Genomic DNA, 22,023 nt, shown 5'->3' on the forward strand with positions numbered 1-22,023 from the left:
AGAACATTATATACATTGAACACTCACTCATTATGAAACCAGTACAATATAGCGGACTCTACATAACGACATACAGGACAAATGGGATGTCAACTGTTTTTATTGCACTTGTAAAAATATGAAAACATCTTTGAAATCAATAAATGTCTTTACATTGCATTTACATTGCACATGTCGGCAGATAATCAACCCCACCCCACATAGCACTGTAATTATAACACAAAGAAAGATTATATTCATGGTCAACTCACATAAGTAGATTATACAAATTTATAAAAAGTACATAAAACCTTAATGATAAATAAAGCAAAGGTGACTAAAGGCGTTGACCCCTGATCTGTATTTCTGCAGTGTGAAGTCCCAGATATAATGGATTACTTTATTACCATTCAACAGTTGTCAGGGGTGTGCTCAATGCCAAGCTATGCCAGCCAGTATTGCCTGTACTGGGTTAATAGAATAGGCAGCCTAATCTCTAGCAGTGCCTTGCTGGTTCCCAGAATTTTGTCGAGCCCACTGCCCAGACTTTTATTTATTTATTTGTATTTTTTGGCTGCTGGGAGGCTTCAATGAGGTTTTAGGTGAGGGACTTGCCTAAACCTTAAAAATAAAGCCCTGACCCAATAGGGAGTGGTTTTGGTTGCAACCAACTAATAGTTCCAGACCCTTCCACTGGGTAACACTGGTGTAGATTCCTTTTTTCACCACCAGAGGGACACACTGCAGTGGAATTTTACTGACTGACAGACAGTGAGAGACTGGGCTATTTCGACAGTGCAGGCGACTGCCGGCTGACTGATCTACAAATGACCTTGCATCATAAATAACGACTCATTATTACTTGTAGATCAGTCAGTCACAATTTACCCATGACACATCATGGTCTTGATGATCTTGAACATAGCCACTGACTATTCTGATGTGTGTGTTCGTGCGTAAGCCGTGCACAAGGTGTGCGCATGTGTTTGTCTCAGTGTATAGGCCCAGTGTTAACCCAGCTTAGTGTATAAGAGCTGTGTGCGTTGTCCACTTTGTGCCTTAGGACGCTTTTTCCCACCCCCGGAGAGCTATGGACCAATCGAAACCCAGCGTCCTGGAGCCCCTGTAGAACGCTGAACCAATAGCGGACCACCTCAGCCTCTGTCCCGCCGACCTCAAAGCCGGCCCACTGGAGGTGCACCGTGGCAACCAGGTGACGGATGCGCCCCAGAGTTCCGAGCTCTGCCCAGTTTTGCAGAACCCTCCACTCAGCACTCAGCAGGTCAGCATACAGGAAGTCCACCTGGCAAAAACAGACAACCACGTGTGTGTATATATACACATCATTGGTCACAACACACTTTTGACATCATTAAAAAGCAGCAAAACAATGAAAAGACAGCTTAGGGCTATGTTTCATCAGTGTGTGTATATATACCGTATATATGGCTCTTTGTTCTAATTACCACCATGCTCCAGAGCAGCCGAACAGAGCACAGCAATGGGTTTGGAAGGTCGGTGTATGAATCCCATTCTTAGTGGGGATGACACCCCAAATCTGCCCTCTCTTTATTTCCTACCTCCTATGCACTTGTGGAGATATGAGAGGTTAGATAAGCAATATGGAGAATAAAAGGAACATTCTACTATATTGCTTATACCTAATCAATGGTCGGAGATGTACACAGGGGCTTGTGCAGGGTTTCCCAAACTCGGTCCTCGGGACCCCAAGTGGTGCATGTTTTGGTTTTTGCCTTAGCACTACACAGCTGATTCAAATAATCCACTAATCATTACGCTTTGATCATTTGAATCAGCTGTGTAGTGTTAGGGAAAAATCCAAATCATGCACCTTTTGGGGTCCAGAGGACCGAGTTAGGAAACGATGGGCTAGTGGGATCCATTTGGGAGAAGAAAGTGAATTTCACTCCCCTCCAGTGGTTGCAGTGTGTAACTGCAGCAGGGGTGTAATTCACTGTTGCTATGGTAGCCAGGGTCAGCTCATCCCTGTTGCCATGGAAATGGAAGTGCAGGCAACCGTGTCTGTTAGTACTGTGAATGTTACATGTGTATTTCTGTTGTGTACTGTAGTGTGAGTTAATGTATGTGTTACTGTGTTGATGTGTGTCTGTTAGTAAAAAAAACAAAGATTTATGCTTGATCTGGCAATGTGTCCAGAGGGTGTGACGCAATTGCGCAGCTTCTGGAGGCTTGCGGAGGCCAAATCAAGTTCCGTACGTGATGCCGTGCACCTTCAAAATGTTTTAACAATGCGTAGGGCTTCGCAGACTGCCGTATAGCTCCACATTGACATGATCGGTTTGATGTTAGGTAGGGCCTGTACATCCTGTATAAACAAGCTCACTTCCTTGACAACTTCCTTCACAACAAACATGCAGAACTTTGACGAAATGCTATCGGGACAAGTTCACGAAAATGTATTTGAATGGGAAGGTAATGGGGTTAGATGTGGTAAAGACGTCAATGGAATGCAGATGGTGGGTTCTGGATTAGCGCACAATCAACTACTCTAGGTAGGGGCGTTGATTAGAAAACCAGTCAATATCTGGTGTGACCACCATTTGCCTCATGCAGCGCTACACATCTCCTTCGCATAGAGTTGATCAGCACACAGCTCTTATACACTAAGCTGGGTTAACACTGGTGGAATGTTGTTCAATGGCTGTGCGAAGTTGCTGGATATTGGCAGGAACTGGAACACGCTGTATTACATGTTGATCCAGAGCATCCCAAACGTGTTCAATGTGTGACATGTCTGGTGAGTGTGCAGGCTATGGAAGAACAGACCTTTTCAGCTTCCAGGAATTGTGTACAGATCGTTGCGAAATGGGGCTGTGCATTATCATGCTGAAACATGAAGTGATGGCGGCAGATGAATGGCACAACAATGGGCCTCAGGATTTGGTCACGGTATCTCTGTGCATTCAAATTGCCATCGATAAAATACAATTGTGTTCATTGTCCGTAGCTTATGCCTGCCCATACCATAACCCCACCGCCACCATGGGGCACTGTGTTCACAATGTTGACATCAGCAAACCGCTGATTGCCGCCCCACAACACCGTACACGTGTTCTGCGGTTGTGAGGCCAGTTGGACTGAAACAGCTCTGGTGGACATTCCTGCAGTCAGTTTGCCAATTGCACGCTCCCGCAACTTGAAAGATCTGTGGCATTGTGTTGTTTGACAATACTGCACATTTTAGAGTGGCCTTTTATTGTCCCCAGAACAAGATGCACCTGTGTAATGATCATGCTGTTTAATCAGCTTCTTGATATGCCACACCTCTCAGGTGGATGGATTATCTTGGCAAAGGAGAAATGCTCACTAATAGGGATGTAAACATAAACTTTTTGTGAGTATCACATTTCTGGGATCTTTTGTTTCAGCTCATGAAACATGGGACCAACCCCTTACATGTTGTGTTTATATGTTTGTTCAGTGTAGCTAGATGGCTATAGAGATTAGACCTGAATCACTATGAGTGGAGCGTTTGAAGTGGTGCAGACTCATTTATTGGGTGAGTATGACAGCTCCCCGACGCGCAAGAAGTATGAATGTTCTGACTTCTGCAGAGGCCGCAATGCCGTAAATGCCATATGGCCACTGCAGAACACGGATTGACCATAAATTGGCTTTTACCGTGTGATGTCCCAGAGTCTCCATGATGTCCTTGAGTGTCCGGGACCCACTACACAGAACCCCCTTCTTCTTCTGCTTGCGTCCTCTCGCTGCTCGCCAGTCCAGCCATGCCCGGTACTGTCGAAACCCACCAGAACCATCGTCACGGTAACCACTGCTGGCTCTGTCACCATGCTGACCACTGGGGTCAAATCTGTGGACATCACAGGCCTTTGAGAGAGCCTCCAGAAACCCTGTATCACCCTCATCCATACTACACACAGAGACACATGGAGAGAGAGAGAGTTGTAGATAAGAGAGAGATATGTGAATGAGGAAGAAATTAGGGTTTGTTTAAAACTGTTTTACATTATTAACTACTTGTACAAGTTTGGGGGAGGGAGCATGTCAATTATGTAATTTTTTAAACCTTTATTTAACTAGGCAAGTCAGTTAAGAACAATTTTTTTATTTCCAATGACGGCCTATCCCGGTCAAACCTGGACGACGCTGGGACAATTGTGCGCCGCCCTATGGGACTCCCAATCACGGCCGGATGTGATGCATTCTGGATTCGAACCAGGGACTACAGTGACACCTCTCACACAGATGCAGTGCCTTAGACCGCTGCGCCTCTCGGGAGCCCATGATGATATTGTAGAATGATGGTAACAAACTGTTTGGTTCACATTGCTATAGAATAGGCTACATTGTATTGAAGTTCCAGTGGCACGTATAGAGAGATGCATATACACACCTGAAAGAGTATGCTACACACGGAGGACCCTGGCTTGGCAGGCTCCAGCCTTCCACACACAGCAGCCAGAGAGCTCCAGAGGCCTGTGAAGCCTGGGACTCACCTGGTAGAAGCACCCGGGAACAGTTAACCTGCAGGGGAACAGGACAGAGTAATGAGGGGCCTGGCTGGAGAATGAATGGAAGTGCTGAGTTATCATTAGGCCCAGAGAAAGTCATGTGACACAGATTTCCTGTCTGAGCAAGAGAGGGGATGTTGGGAAAAAATGCGGCCTTTTGACCCTAATCTGCTTTTTAGAGAGCATTTTCCACTGACCTCTCACATGTTGGGGAACCCTGGGTCAGAGGTTTTTAGGTCAAACATATACGATGGTTTACAGTGACATATTAAGTGTCTGGTCTCAAATACCACACAGTCATTATTACTCTCTGACCCTAGCGTCTTTGAAATATCTCAGAACCTAGGCCGTATGTGTCAAGCCTCACAAAGTAGGAGTTCTGATCTAGTACAGACCTGGGTTCAAGTACTTGAACAATAATTTCTAATACTTTGAGTGTTTGCTTGAGTCTGTCTGGAGTGCCAGACAGGCAGGGTTCGCAGTTTTAGGAGTTTATTGGTTTATTAAGCCAGGCGAGCTTTAACAGGCACACGATAAAATGTTGCAAGTATTTGAAACCCAGGTCTGATCTAGGATCAGTTTTATAATTAAAAATATTATATAATGAAAAACATCAGCATTCCTACTCTAAGACGCTTCATGACTACAGGCGCAGGTCTGTTCTAAACAGTGCATTTCTATCTGAATGATTTATGATGTGTGGGCCAAGGTGTAAAGTGGGCATGGTTATGTACCTGTGGTGTGGTAATGTAGGCGATGACACGTTCCAGCTCTGCAGTGAAGGAGGGCTCACCTGATGCCCACTGCTGCAGCTCAAACCCTCTACCTCTCTCCTGTGGGGAGACACACGAGTCAGCAGGGTAACACATGCACGCCACTCGCAATCACAAACACACATAAGCTGTGTTCGAATACCCATACTAACATACTATGTACTACATACTTAATGAGTATATACTACATGCTATTAATTCATTTTAGTATACTGTAAACGAAGAGTATACTTTCAGTTGAGTGTACTAGCACTTCGCCGGTCTACCGGAAGTTGATGCTGTTGCTATGCAACTTCTTGCTAGCTTGTTAGCATACCTAACAAATTACTAGCTAGACATCTCACGACTTCAGAAAAAAATTCCATTGAGAACGCACAATGACTATACCGCTTACAGTGCATTCGGAAAGTATTCAGACCCCTTGACTTTTCCACATTTTGTTACGTTACAGCCTTATTCTAAAATGTATTTAATAGTTTTTCTTTCATCAATCTACAAACAATACCCCATAATGACAAAGCAAAAACTAGATTTTAGAAATTTTAGCAAATGTATCAAAAAAAGGGATCACATTTACATAAGTATTCAGACCCTTTACTCAGTATGTTGAAGCACCTTTGGTAGTGATTACAGCCTCACGTCTTCTTGGGTATGACGCTACAAGCTTGGCACACCTGTATTTGGGGACTAACTCCCATTCTTCTCTGCAGATCCTCTCAAGCTCTGTCAGGTTGGATGGGAAGCGTCGCTGCACAGCTATTTTCAGGTACTTTGCTTCATTCATCTTCCCCTTGATCCTGACTAGTCTCCCAGTTCCTGCCACTGAAAAACATCCCTACAGCATGATGCTGCCACCACCATGCTTCACCGTAGGGACGGTGCCAGGTTTCCTGCAGACGTGACGCTTAGCATTCAGGCAAAGAGTTCAATCTTGGTTTCATCAGACCAGAGAATCTTGTTTCTCATGGTCTGAGAGTCCTTTAGGTGCCTTTTGGCAAACTCAAAGCGGGCTGTCATGTGCCTTTTACTGAGGAGTGGCTACCGTCTGGCCACTCTACCATAAAGCCCTGATTGGTGGAGTGCTGCAGAGATGGTTGTCCTTCTGGAAGGTTATCCCATCTCCACAGAGGAACTCTGGAGCTTTGTCAGAATGACCATCGGATTCTTGGTCACCTCCCTGACCAAGGCCCTTCTCCCCTGATTGCTCCGTTTGCCCAGTTGGCCAGCTCTATGAAGAATCTTGGTGGTTCCAAACTTCTTCCATTTAAGAATGATGGAGGCCACTGTGTTCTTGGGGACCTTCAATGCTCCCAACATTTTTTGTTTTTTGCTCTGACATGCACTGTCAACAGTGTGACCTTATGTAGACCGGTGTGTGCATTTCCAAATCATGTCCAATCAATTAAATTCACCACAGGTGGACTCCAATCAAGTTGTAGAAACATCTCAAGGATGATCAATAGAAATAGGATGCACCTGAGCTTAATTTCGAGTCTCATAGCAAAGGGTCTGAATACTTACAGTTGAAGTCGGAAGTTTACAAACACTTAGGTTGGAGTCATTAAAACTTGTTTTTCAACCGCTCCACAAATTTCTTGCAAGTAATTTTTCCAACAATTGTTTACAGACAGATTATTTCACTTATAATTCACTGTATCACAATTCCAGTGGGTCAGAAGTTTACATACACTATGTTGACTGTGCCTTTTAAACAGCTTGGAAAATTCCAGAAAATTATGTAATGGCTTATTAAAAAGCTTCTGATAGGCTAATTGACATAATTTGAGTCAATTGGAGGTGTACCTGTGGGTGTATTTCAAGGCCTACTTTCAAATAAGTGCCTTTTTGCTTGACATCATGGGAAAATCTAATTAAATCAGCCAGAAAATTATGCTTCTTATATGCTAATTGACATAATTTGAGTCAATTGGAGGTGTACCTTCAAACTCTGTGCCTCTTTGCTTGACATCATGGGAAAATCAAAAGAATTCAGCCAAAACCTCAGAAAAAAACATTGTAGATCTCCACAAGTCTGGTTCATCCTTGGGAGCAATTTCCAAACATCTGAAGGTACCACGTTCATCTTTACAAACAATAGTATGCAAGTATAAACACCATGGGACCACGCAGCCATCATACCGCTCAGGAAGAAGACACATTCTGTCTCCTAGAGATGAACGTACTTTGGTGCGAAAAGTGCAAATCAATCCCAGAACAACAGCAAAGGACCTTGTGAAGCTGCTGGAGGAAACAGGTGCAAAAGTATCTATATCCACAGTAAAACGAGTCCTATATATCGACATAATCTGGAAGGCAGCTCAGCAAGGAAGAAGCCACTGCTCCAAAACTGCCATAAAAAAGCCAGACTACGATTTGCAACTCCACATGGGGACAAAGATCGTACTTTTTGGAGAAATGTCCTCTGGTCTGATGAAACATAAGTAGAACTGTTTGGCCATAATGACCATTGTTATGTTTAGAGGAAAAAGGGGGAAGCTTGCAAGCCGAAGAACACCATCCCAACCGTGAAGCACGGGGGTGGCATCATCATGTTGTGGAGTTGCTTTGCTGCAGGAGGGACTGGTGCACTTCACAAAATAGATGGCATCACGAGGAAGAAAAATTATGTGGACATATTGAAGCAACATCTCAAGACATCAGCCAGCTTGGTCACAAATGGGTCTTCCAAATGAATAATGACCCCAACCATAATTGCAAAATGGCTTAAGGACAACAAAGTCAAGGTATTGGAGTGGCCATCACAAAACCCTGACCTCAATCCCATATAAAATGTGTGGGCAGAACTGAAAAAGTGTGTGAGCATGGAGGCCTACAAACCTGACTTGGCTCTGTCAGGAGGAATGGGCCAAAATTCAGCCAACTTATTGTGGGAAGCTTGTGGAAGGCTACCCAAAATGTTTGACCAAAGTTAAACAATTTAAAAGCAATGCTACCAAATACTAATTGAGTGTATGTAAACTTCTGACCCACTGGGAATGTGATGAAAGAAATAAAAGCTGAAATAAATCACTACTATTATTCTGACATTTCACATTTATTAAAATAAAGTGGTGATTCTAACCTAAAACAGGGTATGTTTACTAGGATTAAATGTCAGGAATTGTGAAAAGCTGAGTTTAAATGTATTTGGCTAAGGTGTATGTACATTTCCGACTTCAACTGTGTATATTGAGGACTAATCTGATTAAGGTGAGTTGTTTATTTAGCCAAATAATAACTACATTTTCGATTTGTGCGTGATGATTTTAAATATTGTGGCCATTGCGTCGGCACCAATCTAACTGCGTTTCGCACTCGCTCTGCAACCAATTCATTTTAGCAGTCTTGTAAGACTGCTCCTAGAACATGACAACATAATATAGTGACTAGCTGGAATTATGAGTGTATTTTACTGGACTAATTAGGCCATGTCCATATTTTGGGACAGTGAATGTGAGTTGAATAGTCTGTTTGCTGTAGTTTGGGACCTGCTTCAAGTAATATCAGAAAAGTTGTGGTCATGATCCAATATTTTCAAAATATACTTTGAAATTATCATTGCTAAGTAAAAGAGTATTGGTGAAAATGTTTGTAGTCATCCTTATATAATGTGTCATGGTTGTAATACAAATGTAATGCTTTTCATCCATGCTGGCCTTATCTCCTAACTGCTTTCAGACCTAGTCATGCTGGCCTTATCTCCTAACTGCTTTCAGACCTAGTCATGCTGGCCTTATCTCCTAACTGCTTTCAGACCTAGTCATGCTGGCCTTATCTCCTAACTGGCCTTTTCTAACTGCTTTCAGACCTAGTCATGCTGGCCTTATCTCCTAACTGCTTTCAGACCTAGTCATGCTGGCCTTATCTCCTAACTGCTTTCAGACCTAGTCATGCTGGCCTTATCTCCTAACTGCTTTCAGACCTAGTCATGCTGGCCTTATCTCCTAACTGCTTTCAGACCTAGTCATGCTGGCCTTATCTCCTAACTGCTTTCAGACCTAGTCATGCTGGCCTTATCTCCTAACTGCTTTCAGACCTAGTCATGCTGGCCTTATCTCCTAACTGGCCTTATCTCCTAACTGCTTTCAGACCTAGTCATGCTGGCCTTATCTTAATCTCCTAACTGGCCTTATCTCTAACTGCTTTCAGACCTAGTCATGCTGGCCTTATCTCCTAACTGCTTTTTCAGACTGCTTTCAGACCTAGTCATGCTGGCCTTATCTCCTAACTGCTTTCAGACCTAGTCATGCTGGCCTTATCTCCTAACTGCTTTCAGACCTCGTCATGCTGGCCTTATCTCCTAACTGCTTTCAGACCTAGTCATGCTGGCCTTATCTCCTAACTGCTTTCAGACCTAGTCATGCTGGCCTTATCTCCTAACTGCTTTCAGACCTAGTCATGCTGGCCTTATCTCCTAACTGCTTTCAGACCTCGTCATGCTGGCCTTATCTCCTAATCTCCTAACTGCTTTCAGACCTAGTCATGCTGGCCTTATCTCCTAACTGCTTTCAGACCTAGTCATGCTGGCCTTATCTCCTAACTGCTTTCATGCTGGACCTTATCTCCTAACTGCTTTCAGACCTAGTCATGCTGGCCTTATCTCCTAACTGCTTTCAGACCTAGTCATGCTGGCCTTATCTCCTAACTGCTTTCAGACCTAGTCATGCTGGCCTTATCTCCTAACTGCTTTCAGACCTAGTCATGCTGGCCTTATCTCCTAACTGCTTTCAGACCTAGTCATGCTGGCCTTATCTCCTAACTGCTTTCAGACCTAGTCATGCTGGCCTTATCTCCTAACTGCTTTCAGACCTAGTCATGCTGGCCTTATCTCCTAACTGCTTTCAGACCTAGTCATGCTGGCCTTATCTCCTAACTGCTTTCAGACCTAGTCATGCTGGCCTTATCTCCTAACTGCTTTCAGACCTAGTCATGCTGGCCTTATCTCCTAACTGCTTTCAGACCTCGTCATGCTGGCCTTATCTCCTAACTGCTTTCAGACCTCGTCATGCTGGTCAGAGTGAAATTCAATAGTGAACAAAAATATGTCAAGATCATTAACCTGACACTTGAAAACCTTTTTGATTGGAAATAAATGTATTGTTCTCATACCAGTCAGTCTGATTACTCATACCATTACAATTGCAATTCTAATTGTAGGTTGTTGTCTTAATGTTTGTCACAGTTTTCCTGAAATTTGACATCGCACTTACTAGTTTATAAGAGACAAAGCTGTATGATGGGTCTGGAACTGAAGTTGATGGGGATGTGTTTGAGAAGGTGGTGAAACGGACAGATCTGGGTGTTTTCAAGCTCACACTGAACAATGATGCTAAAGGTATGTGCTGGTTTTCAAGTCTTTGGTTACCTGTGGCATCACTTTCAATATAACCATACATTTGACATGCCTGTATTGTTGTCTTTGTGTATTTCAGAATCTTCCCTGATGAGTCCTGTCTCTGCCAGTTCTGTGATGGGTGGTTCAGACCATGAGTCGGTTGATACAATCATTTTGAGTGAGGATGGAAGCCCCTCGCGAAAGTGTCAGAGATCTGATGACGGAGCAAAGAAATGTACGTTTGTAATTCATTCATTAACTTGGCATAAAATGGATTCCACACTGCCGTTTTAGTTTTTTATTATATTTTATTTTTTACAGCTAATAGAGAGCATACTGAAGAAAAAGCCAGGTGGAGAGGTTGTCATCAAGGAATACTCCAAAACTAAAAGCCTGACTGACTGCACCAGACGAAAGATGATCAACATTCTTGTTTCGGAGATGACAGAGACTCACGGGTAAGTTTAAAGGAAAGATTCATAATGAAAATGGTTGAGCATTACTCCCTCCCATATCTGCTGAATGGTAAAAATGACTTCTGTATCAGTATCTCAGTCACATAATTGGTTGGGCTACTGCTGATCATCCACTGCTATTGGTAGAAGACTTCTCTTGTATCAAATTCAATGGGCACGATACCGATTCAAAAATCACTCCTGATATTTAGCTGACTGGGGACCAATGCTGCTTGTGGAGATTCTGATTGCCGCCTAAACATAACATGATATTCTTGCCAGGACATCACCACCGCGCAGTGGGAGAGAAACGTCTGCACAAGGCATCGTCTCTTTGTTCCCATACCTGAAGGATCCCTACACTGAAAATGGATATGCAGGTATACATTACGACTGATGAAGGGCATCTGTGTTTAATTCGTCTGGTATGGTATCTGAGCAAATGGGACTTGGTTATTTGTTTTTTCTTTCAAGATTAGTAACCATGTTCATTTTCATAAGGAACATTATTACCACCCTAATAGTGGAGAAGGGTACCTCTCGTATAGAATCAAAACAATTCAGAGGAATTTGGTTTCATCAGAGAAACGGCCCACTCAACTATAATCTGGAGGGCCAACTGCTGAGAGGGAGTCCAGTCCATCCACTTTGGCTACCCTGAGTGAAGACCAGTGCAGAGAGGCCATTTCTCTTATGAAGCATTCTTCTGATGAAGAAACAGAAGATGAGATTGACCTTTGAGTACAGGAACATGACCCACAACCCGAGTAAATGCTCCACCATCCTATCCGAATTTCCACGCTTTCTGGATGTGAAGGGCTTGGTAAGACTTTGTAAGAGTTTTAAGTTGTATAAATTCTGTTCAATCTCTATATGCCAATTCAGGTTGGCCAGTAATAGTAGTTCAATTAATGTGTAGGCTGGTGATTTACTCAAACTTGATTTGGAGATTAAAGTGGGATGTTTTTGTCTAGTTTCAGATTGAACAGGATTTTGTGCTGCTGTTTGGAGAGGGAACATCAGCCAAGGTTTTGGAGAGGTGGCCAACTACATTCAAGCAAAAGATCATCATGCTAAGCAAGACCCTAAGCAAGACCCTAAGCAAGGCCCTAAGCAAGGCACTAAGCAAGGCCCTAAGCAAGGCCCTAAGCAAGACCCTAAGCAAGGCCCTAAGCAAGGCCCTAAGCAAGGCCCTAAGCAAGGCCCTAAGCAAGGCCACTCAGGGAGCTGAACTTCAGGAGCTGATCCAGATGGCAGAATCTGCAGTTGATGAGGGAACTGACATGAATGCTGACGGTTAGATGATCATCATTTATCATTTATATTTCAAATAACTCTGAAATGTTAATGTCACTGATGATGGAATTTACCATTTTAATTAGGACCTCTTTGATTAGGATGGGAAGGTGACCTTTCCTCCATTTGATTCCTCCTTCATCACAAGGCCGCAAAAGACCAGGCAAGATGTCTGCATCTCAAGCTGAACAGCATCTTGTGATATTCCAAAAGGTTTGAATTGGCATTCTTACTCTTGGACAGTGCTGCAGCCGTTATGATGAACTAATGATGGTGTTTGTGTTTGTCGTCTTCAGGCAGGAACCAGTATCCAGCAGCACCTTGATGCGATTGACCAGAGCCGCCAACCATATCTTCTTGCAGTCGGGACCAGGAAGAGCAGCATCCATGCTTACTTCATCATCCTGGACAAGAGCGCCTTACAAGTCAACGAGCGCTCTTGGTGCTTCGATGAGCTTTTCAAGACTCACTTTGTTTTTGGTACTGCTTACAATACAATGCTGCACAGCATGTTCACCTTCATACAGACAACTGTGTACATCATAGACATTGGGAAGGTTAAGGGGACTCCAGGGGTTGCTGAGCTCAGAGCTAGACCTCTGCACTAATGCTGATATGTTTTGTTTGCCATGCTAGTCATGGAAGTACCAACCTGCTCGTAAGGAATCTCAAGTTGATACATGGAATGTTCCCTGTTAGAACTCTTAGAATAAAATGTGGTCAAGCAGATTGTTGTCGTGTCTTTGGTTGTCGTGTATTTTCAGACTTTAGGAAGCATTTGAACAGGGCACAATCCCGAGACTGTCAAATTTTGTTAAACGCTAACTTGAATGCTAATATAGCTGTTGATAATTAGCCAAGTAATGCTGATTTTCCTTCAAATTCTAGTTGTAACCATGTACCAATATCTAACAAGAACACACTTGATATGTGTGTGTCTGCTATTGCACAGCTGCAGGTATAGGTCAGACTGTAAATAGTTTTGTATCTTCCATGGAAGAAGCAGTTCAAGAGATACAGGGTCAAGCTAATGCGACCGCTCTTACATGTATATCTTCAAAAGACACACAAATTGTCAAAAAAATATAACATTATTTTCAGGATATTGAAAATCCTTTCACATGGTTGAATTCAGTATCAAAACGAAGTGCTTATTTTATACAAAAATGGGGAACAAGTCAACCAGTTGAGAGTCCTTGGTGTTAGATTTGACAATAGAAGAAACAACACTACTGGAACTTATGATCAAATGGTCATAACTGATCCATTTTCTTACGTTCCAATTCTCCAGACATTGCAGTTAATTTGGAAGAACCCAAATACAAGTGGCATGTTTAACTCGGGGCACAATTTTAAAATTGAGTTTACTTTGATTTGAAAGCTGGACTATATATGAAGAGACATCCTCTCTTTTCTAAAGAGTAAAGAGTTGAATTTTCAATGCATTTATGATGACTGACACTGCTAATCCATTGGGATCAAAAAAGTGAATTCACAAGTTGGGAGGTACATACTTTACTTTGAGAAATTTTACCCCAAAGTTGAATTCAATTTTGGTAAATATTCACTTATGTGCACTCTTCCATACCCAGGACCTTAAAACATAGGGATTTGATTCCATTCTTGAGCAAATAGTTAGCGATTTGAAAGTGCTTGAGACTGAGGGTATTGAAGTTCCCTTCTTCAGTGGTTGTATACATGGCAGTATTGTCCAAGTAACTGGAGATAATCTTGGTATACGTTGCCTTTTTGGTTTTGTGGAATCATTTAGTGCTCGCTATTGTTGCCGTTTTTGCCTCACTGAGAAAGTGGATTTTCAAACTGTGTTCTCTGAGGATGACCCAAGAGTGACTTTACGAACAAAACACATGCAACTCAGACCATTGTCAAACTATTCAGTCAAACCCAACACGGTGTGAAGCATGCTTGCTTATTGAACTCTCTCCAGTACTTCAATACTACAGACAGCTTGTCTGTTGATATAATGCATGACATTTTAGGAGTTGCACAATTTGAGGTAAAACTTGTGTTTACAGTATATTCAAGCCAACTTTGTGACTGCTAAAGATGTGCACGGTAGAGTTCATTCATTTAACTATGGCTATCGTCCACCTGCACTCAAATTGGATGATGGGAGCAATGATTTGGGTCTAAATACTATTCAATCTTGGCGTCTTCTCCGTAATTTGCCATTGATATTTGGTGATCTGGTACAGAAATATGATAAATACTGGCAGCTGCTTCTGTTACTACTACAAATTGTAAATATTGTGTTTTCTCCTATACTAACAGAGGGCATGACTATCTATCTGAAGCACGTAATTGCTGAACATCATAGGCTTTTCAAGTATTTGTTTCCTAATAGAAATCTGTTACCGAAACACCACTTCATGATACATTATCGTCGTTGTATAAGGAACATCGGGCCCATTCTTCATTCGTGGTGTATGCGCTACGAGGCAAAACATTATTTCTTTAAAAAGCAACTGAAGTGTTTTAAGAATGTCACTATGACCTTAATCAAGAAACACAAATGAAATGGCATATAACTGGGAAACCTTCAGCCAGGATGGACTAGCTATCAGCCAGGATGGACTAGCTATCAGCCAGGATGGACTAGCTATCAGCCAGGATAGACTAGCTATCAGCCAGGATAGACTAGCTATCAGCCAGGATGGATCAGCTATCCAGGATGGACTAGCTATCAGCCAGGATGGACTAGCTATCAGCCAGGATGGACTAGCTATCAGCCAGGATGGACTAGCTATCAGCCAGGATGGACTAGCTATCAGCCAGGATGGACTAGCTATCAGCCAGGATGGACTAGCTATCAGCCAGGATGGACTAGCTATCAGCCAGGATGGACTAGCTATAGGTCCAGGAAAGATGTCAAGGATCAATGACGTGAAAGAAAGCCATGAGATTGCTGCCAAGTTGAATGTCTCAGTGCGCACACATGTTTTGTGAGTTAAATGGTTAAGCCCCATGGTACAGAATATCATCTTGATTTGGTCATATGTGGTGAAGTAGTCATTGAAATGCCACTATTTTACCAAATTAAGGCTATTCTGAAAGAGGAAAATGTTTTTTAGGTTGGGTCAGCTCTTGAAACCTTATGTTTTGATGATCATTTGCATGCATTCAAAGTTTTGAAGCAAAGTCCACCATGCAAAGTATTTCATGTAAATAACATGTACCACGACCCTTTTCATTTGCTCATGTCATATGGAGCAAGTGATTTCTTTGACTACATTGTCCCCTACTGTCACTTGATAACAGTTTATGCCAGGGCTGAGACTTATGGTTAGGTTGTGAGAAACATGTTTTTAATGTAAATGTCAGCATTTTCCAACAAAGCTATTGATTTGCTCATGTCATATGGAGCAAGTGATTCTTTTGACTACATTCTAGTGTCACTTGATAACAGTTTAAGTCAGGGCTGAGACTTGTGGTTTGGTCACAATAAACATAATTGAATGTTGAAACAGCTTTGCTTGAGTTTATTGTGAAATTCCAAGTGCTTTTCCAAAATACGTTTTTCACTCCTCAGTGTTAAATCAACACTATAAATGTAACACTTGGATCAATGTACTTTTTACTCTGTGTAGAGTGGGACCATATGAACTCGCTGACAGTGTTGATTTAACACTTTCAAATGTACTGTGTAGAAGTCCACAAACGAAGGGAAAAGGTGAGAAGAGGAGTGCATAGATGTGAGAAGAAATTCAACGTGGATGCTATAAATGTCAATTGTGTTAATGTGTATCCAGGGGTTTATTCATTCTGTTAAACATTTCTTAAACTGAAGCAAACTAAACAAAATGGGGACAAACATACCCAAATGTGTCCAATACAAACTCTTGTTTGCAGCTGGTGTACTAATGATTACACCCTAGATCAGCTGGTGTACTAATGATTACACCCTAGATCAGCTGGTGTACTAATGATTACACCCTAGATCAGCTGGTGTACTAATGATTACACCTTAGATCAGCTGGATGCAGGCAAGGCTGTGTCACTGTCTGTCACAACATTTTCACTCGACCTGTGTGCACCTACGTTGTAATCTTTCATTCATAGGCTAGTTTGTAGCAACCTCATGTTAGGGAACATTTGAGTATCATGTAGTAGTCTAAACCTATCGATGTTACATTGAGCTGGGTGAATGGAATATGAATGACAGTCATCCAATATGCTGTAATAGAAATAAGGCCATGCTCATAAAAAACAACAACAACATTGCCCTCCATCTTAAAACAGCACAGACCTCCACTGACATACCGGTACATACAAGCAAGCAGCGGTAACCCGTCATTTGGGGCAGGTGGGGCAGAGCACCCTCTTGTTTTGAGCTCTATCCTGTTTAGCTAAAAAAAAGAAAACAATTAATTTTTTGCCTGTTTTGCATGTTATTTTGACATTAATACGTGCCACATATGAGTTTGCAAACAATGTAAAAAATGTTTTATTTTTGAGTTACTCAAAGCAATGTGGCTTTATTAAGGCAGCTCCAAAATGCAGGTGTTTCAGCCTAGGTCAGTGCTTTCTGTGGTGGTGGGGCAGCCAGCAGAAATTCGGAGTGCAGGGGTTGGTAATGTTCTCTAGTTGCACCATGATTGGCTCAATGTTCTGTCACTCATGTGGACCCTTCGTCACTGCGATATCCACAGGGAGAGCTCAAATTCAAGCCCCTTGGGTGCTGCCATAGTTGCATTAGAAGTGCCCATCCAAGAAGGCTCAAGGTCATTGGCCACAGATAAAATGTCAAATCACGTTATATCTACCGTAGCTTTGATTGGACTGATCATGTCAACATCACACTATCAAAATCTTAGCTAGCAAGCTAGACAAGCAGTCATCATGAATCAAGTCGACAATCTACTGACAAATCCTTTTCAATCCTTGTCATATGAAGAGAAATTCTAGATAAAATATATAGGTGCTCATCGGCCATTGAACATAAACATTACACAACAAGATGTAAATCGCAAATTCAACAATGAAGGGTTTGGACGGAATCGGTGGCTAACTGCAAGCATTACAAAGCAATCACTAGCCTGATATTCAGTGGAGTGGGTGGGTGTGTGTGGTTCAAGTCTGGGTTTTAGGGTGTCTTTTCCAAGCTTAAAAGGATAAACATTCACATGCAACACCATGGGCCAGAAAAGGTTGAACACACCGGCCATGATGTCAATCCAGCATGACTTCTGCTGCATTCAAAACAACTGGGAACTCAGAAATCTCAGACTTTAGTGAGTTCAAAACAACTGGGAACTCAGAAATCTCAGACTTTAGTGAGTTCAAAACAACTGGGAACTCAGAAATCTCAGACTTTAGTGAGTTCAAAACAACTGGGAACTCAGAAATCTCAGACTTTAGTGAGTTCAAAACAACTGGGAACTCAGAAATCTCAGACTTTAGTGAGTTCAAAACAACTGGGAACTCAGAAATCTCAGACTTTAGTGAGTTCAAAACAACTGGAAACTCAGAAATCTCAGACTTTAGTGAGTTCAAAACAACTGGGAACTCCGAAAAAATCTCAGCTCCAACTGGGAAAATACATTTTGAATGGTCATCCAACTGAGAATTCCAAGTTGGGAACTCTGGCCTCTTTCTAGAGCTCCGAACTGAAGATCACTGACGTCATGATTCGACCTTGTTTTTTTCCAAGTTCCCAGTTGTCTTGAAAGCACCATAAATCCAGAGAATGACAGACTTTGATGACAAAGTTTGATGACAATATTTGCACAAAAGAAGGACCGCCGCGCCACCTTCCTGTTCAAGTGAGCACAAGACAACAACGTGAGTCCAAACATGTTTTGTTTTCTGCTGCATAAGCGATGCAATATGCCAGGGAGATATGTGTACTGTAGCTAAGAAAGTAATACTAAATGTCTTGTGTAGTAAGCTGTTAGTAGCCCATGTACCTCACCCTAATAATTTGGTCCCTTTCCCCTTCATAACTTAGCCTACTGTTCTGACTTGGTGGTGTCTTCATCGAAATTACGGATTGCCTCTTCTCCGCTTAACGTCCCCTTATGCCATAGTTTGTACATCTCCATAGAAACCACATTTGTTTAAGTAAGTCAGCCATATCAGCTATGTTTTTTAAAAGGCAGTAAATTAGGCTGAATGAACTGTTTCGCTGCCAGACAAGGCTCCGCTGATAGCCAGGTGTAGCAGTGGTAAGGATTCACTCCATAGTCGGCTTTCTATTCCGCAACAAAGCCTCCTTCACTCACGCCGCCAAGCTTACCCTAGTAAAACTGACTATCCTACCGATCCTCGACTTCGGCGATGTCATCTACAAAATGGCTTCCAACACTCTACTCAGCCAATTGGATGTAGTCTATCACAGTGCCATCCGTTTTGTCACTAAAGCACCTTATACCACCCACCACTGCGACTTGTATGCTCCAGTCGGCTGGCCCTCGCTACATAATCGTCGCCAGACCCACTGGCTCCAGGTCATCTACAAGTCCATGCTAGGTAAAGCTCCGCCTTATCTCAGTTCACTGGTCACGATGGCAACACCCATCCGTAGCACGCGCTCCAGCAGGTGTATCTCATTGATCATCCCTAAAGCCAACACCTCATTTGGCCGCCTTTCATTCCAGTACTCTGCTGCCTGTGACTGGAACGAATTGCAAAAATCGCTGAAGTTGGAGACTTTTATCTCCCTCACCAACTTCAAACATCAGCTATCTGAGCAGCTAACCGATCGCTGCAGCTGTACATAGTCTATTGGTAAATAGCCCACCCATTTTCACCTACCTCATCCCCATACTGTTTTATTTATTTACTTTTCTGCCCTTTTGCACACCAATATCTCTACCTGTACATGACCATCTGATCATTTATCACTCCAGTGTTAATCTGCAAAATTGTAATTATTCACCTACCTCATGCCTTTTGCACACATTGTATATAGACTCCCCCTTTTTTCTATTGTGTTATTGACTTGTTAATTGTTTACTCCATGTGTAACTCTGTGTTGTCTGTTCACACTGCTATGCTTTATCTTGGCCAGGTCGCAGTTGCAAATGAGAACTTGTTCTCAACTAGCCTACCTGGTTAAATAAAGGTGAAATAAAAAATTTTAAAAATTATAAAATAATAGTGCTGAAAAGAAAGCTGTTGGGACAGCTTTATGTAGGCTCTAACAGTTAGTGGGCACTGTTTGTCATCATCATAGTGCAATAAATGTATTGTGTTGTGTAATGGCTCTCCTGGACTTTGCCCCACCAAGATTTACATGCTAAATTCGCTGCATACAAGCAATGGCTGAAATGATATGCGGTTCGTAAGGCTACCGTAGCTAACAAATTGTCACCCAACATAACGTGTAACATAACTTCTTTGAAAACACATTACTTTATTACATTGCTCAACACTTTTTCATAATTAGTTAAAGCAATGAATTTGTATCCACTTTCGTCGGACTCCTGCTGCATATTTTACCGCCATTTTTTAAATCTAAAAATGTTGTGAAGCCAAGCCCATTTTCTGAAGAATTTCATTATGGGCCCAAAAAGCACAGAAATATTGTCCACTGCTTGTATACTTCGTATTTTGGTGAATGTAGTACAACGTCCGGGGACTTTTGCCATACTAACCACTAAGCATGCTACACAATCAATGTATGTCACAAATAGTACGGTCAGTATGAACATTCAAACACAGCTAGTCTGTACATGTCAGCTCAATATTTGTAAATGAATCAAATGTAAAGGAAACACACACATACTCCATAGGTTGAGGGGCCACTTTGGTGTCAGTGGGAGTGGAGATCAAAGAGCATAGAATAAGTCATGTAGAGGAATGTGTGTGCGAGCGAGCGAGCGTGCGTTGGCCCCTCAGGTATGGGAGATGTACAGACAGGTCAAGGGCTGACTCCAGCCCTGCTAGTGACATGCAAGCCTGAGGCATACTAACACACACCCACCCACACACACATATACACACAGGCCACCTCACCCCTAGAGACCACTGTGGTCACCATGGCAACCCAGGAAGGAGGAGGGAGAGGAGTAGATGACTCACCAGACTGACTGGGAGCTAGCCTTAGGAGGGGAGAGAATTAGAGAGCCAAAGCGAACAAAATCATAAATGAGAGGGAGATGATGATGGGAGATTGACAGGAAAGTAGAAGAGGGGTGAGTGGAGAGATGGGGATGTATTATTGACATACCAACAAAAACGAGCAGCTGAAACCTGCTCCTCCCTGACCACTGACACACACGCAGCTGATCACTACAGCTGCAGGACAGCTGCCACTGTCACTGATCGGGGTTCAGTCTGCCCTATCTTGTCCTCGTCTCAACTGTGTGTGTTTGCGCGCTCGTAGTTTGCTCTCACCCGGTCGTCAATGGGCATCTCGTTTTCATCTTCGTACACGCGGCTCGCTCCCGACTCATCCCGTAAAAATTCCAAAGATCCCGTTTGGCGCGCGCTCCTTCTCTCCGGTTCTATGCTGATCACCGTGAAGGCGACCCCGTCCTTAAAGGCCCCGGGGCTACCTGCGTGGTCTGCTCGCGGCAACCGGAGCCCGACCAGGAGCTGTAGCGCGAGTAGAAACATCGGGATAATTAACAGCAGCACGCGCTGCACACCGCTACCGGCTGACATGCCTCCTCCGGGAAACCGGTGAGCATCTCGTGCCTTTGTTCTCCTTCCCAACTGGACGGGTCTGGTGCCTCGTGGGAGTCAACTGACCGGATGGCTGCTGCGGAACTGTGGAGAGTTAAAAACAGTAGCGTGAGGCAGTCGCTAGCCTTTCCAGAACTCCGCTTTCCTTTGTTCTGCCCACTTTCAACTGGCGGCTCCAGACCCTCTCTCCTGCTCTGTGACCGGCCGGAGGGCAGAGTGGTGACGCAGAGCTCCAGACCCTCTCTCCTGCTCTGTGACCGGCCGGAGGGCAGAGTGGTGACGCAGAGCTCCAGACCCTCTCTCCTGCTCTGTGACCGGCCGGAGGGCAGAGTGGTGACGCAGAGCTCCAGACCCTCTCTCCTGCTCTGTGACCGGCCGGAGGGCAGAGTGGTGACGCAGAGCTCCAGACCCTCTCTCCTGCTCTGTGACCGGCCGGAGGGCAGAGTGGTGACGCAGAGCTCCAGACCCTCTCTCCTGCTCTGTGACCGGCCGGAGGGCAGAGTGGTGACGCAGAGCTCCAGGGTCAGTGGCTGATTGGTTGATATCTAGCCTATTACGTTTTTTTTAGAAGTCTGTTTCTCACAGAAAAACAGACCAAGCTCCAAATATGACCTTTATTAGCCCATTGGCGTTCTCATCAACAAGCTAAAAGAAGTCTCATGGGAATTACGGAATATAAAAGTAGCAGGGCCATAACGGAATTACACTGAGCCTCACTTAAAAATGTATACCAAACAAAACCCATTGATTTCAAAGTTTAAAAAACCATACAACTCTATGAATAAAGACTACTTTAAACAATTTCCACTGAGGATTTTACAAAAACAAATTTACAGGAAGATTACAAACGTTGCATCTACACAGCTTTTGCATACTTTTTATTTTTATTACTGTATAAATAGTTCAAAGTAGCCATTGTGCATAGAGTCATATGTTCTGATATACTTCGAAATCAATGGATTTTGTTTGGAATATACATTTTAAAGTGAAAAATCGGGGGCTCCGTGTAATTACTTTAC

General features: G+C 43.1%; 1 protein-coding gene and 1 long non-coding RNA gene across 5 annotated transcripts; one reads left to right on the forward strand and one right to left on the reverse strand.

Moving 5' to 3' along the window:
• Nucleotides 1–89: 89 nt before the first annotated feature.
• Nucleotides 90–21,540, reverse strand: LOC124012032 (probable methyltransferase-like protein 24). Of its 2 annotated transcripts, none has more exons than XM_046325381.1 (5): nucleotides 20,714–21,540; nucleotides 5,231–5,329; nucleotides 4,379–4,509; nucleotides 3,643–3,835; nucleotides 90–1,282 (listed from the first exon to the last, which is right to left on the reverse strand). In XM_046325381.1, the coding sequence occupies exons 1-5, from the start codon at nucleotides 20,981–20,983 to the stop codon at nucleotides 971–973; spliced, it is 1,005 nt and encodes a 334-aa protein (XP_046181337.1). In that variant the 5' UTR covers nucleotides 20,984–21,540; the 3' UTR covers nucleotides 90–970. The 2 variants fall into 2 exon arrangements, with proteins under 2 accessions (XP_046181337.1, XP_046181336.1); XM_046325380.1 differs by having other exon boundaries at nucleotides 3,643–3,895; nucleotides 20,714–21,539.
• Nucleotides 5,121–13,134, forward strand: LOC124012033. 3 transcript variants are annotated; one of them, XR_006834641.1, is made up of 9 exons: nucleotides 5,121–5,356; nucleotides 10,452–10,604; nucleotides 10,702–10,839; nucleotides 10,926–11,062; nucleotides 11,342–11,439; nucleotides 11,561–11,882; nucleotides 12,034–12,355; nucleotides 12,457–12,568; nucleotides 12,652–13,134. It is a non-coding gene; the product is annotated as an uncharacterized LOC124012033 (long non-coding RNA). The 3 variants fall into 3 exon arrangements; XR_006834639.1 differs by having other exon boundaries at nucleotides 5,122–5,356; nucleotides 12,442–12,568; XR_006834640.1 differs by having other exon boundaries at nucleotides 5,122–5,356; nucleotides 11,643–11,882; nucleotides 12,442–12,568.
• Nucleotides 21,541–22,023: the final 483 nt, after the last annotated feature.

The sequence above is a fragment of the Oncorhynchus gorbuscha genome, linkage group LG24 (assembly GCF_021184085.1).
Source record: "Oncorhynchus gorbuscha isolate QuinsamMale2020 ecotype Even-year linkage group LG24, OgorEven_v1.0, whole genome shotgun sequence".
NCBI classification, from domain to species: domain Eukaryota; kingdom Metazoa; phylum Chordata; class Actinopteri; order Salmoniformes; family Salmonidae; genus Oncorhynchus; species Oncorhynchus gorbuscha.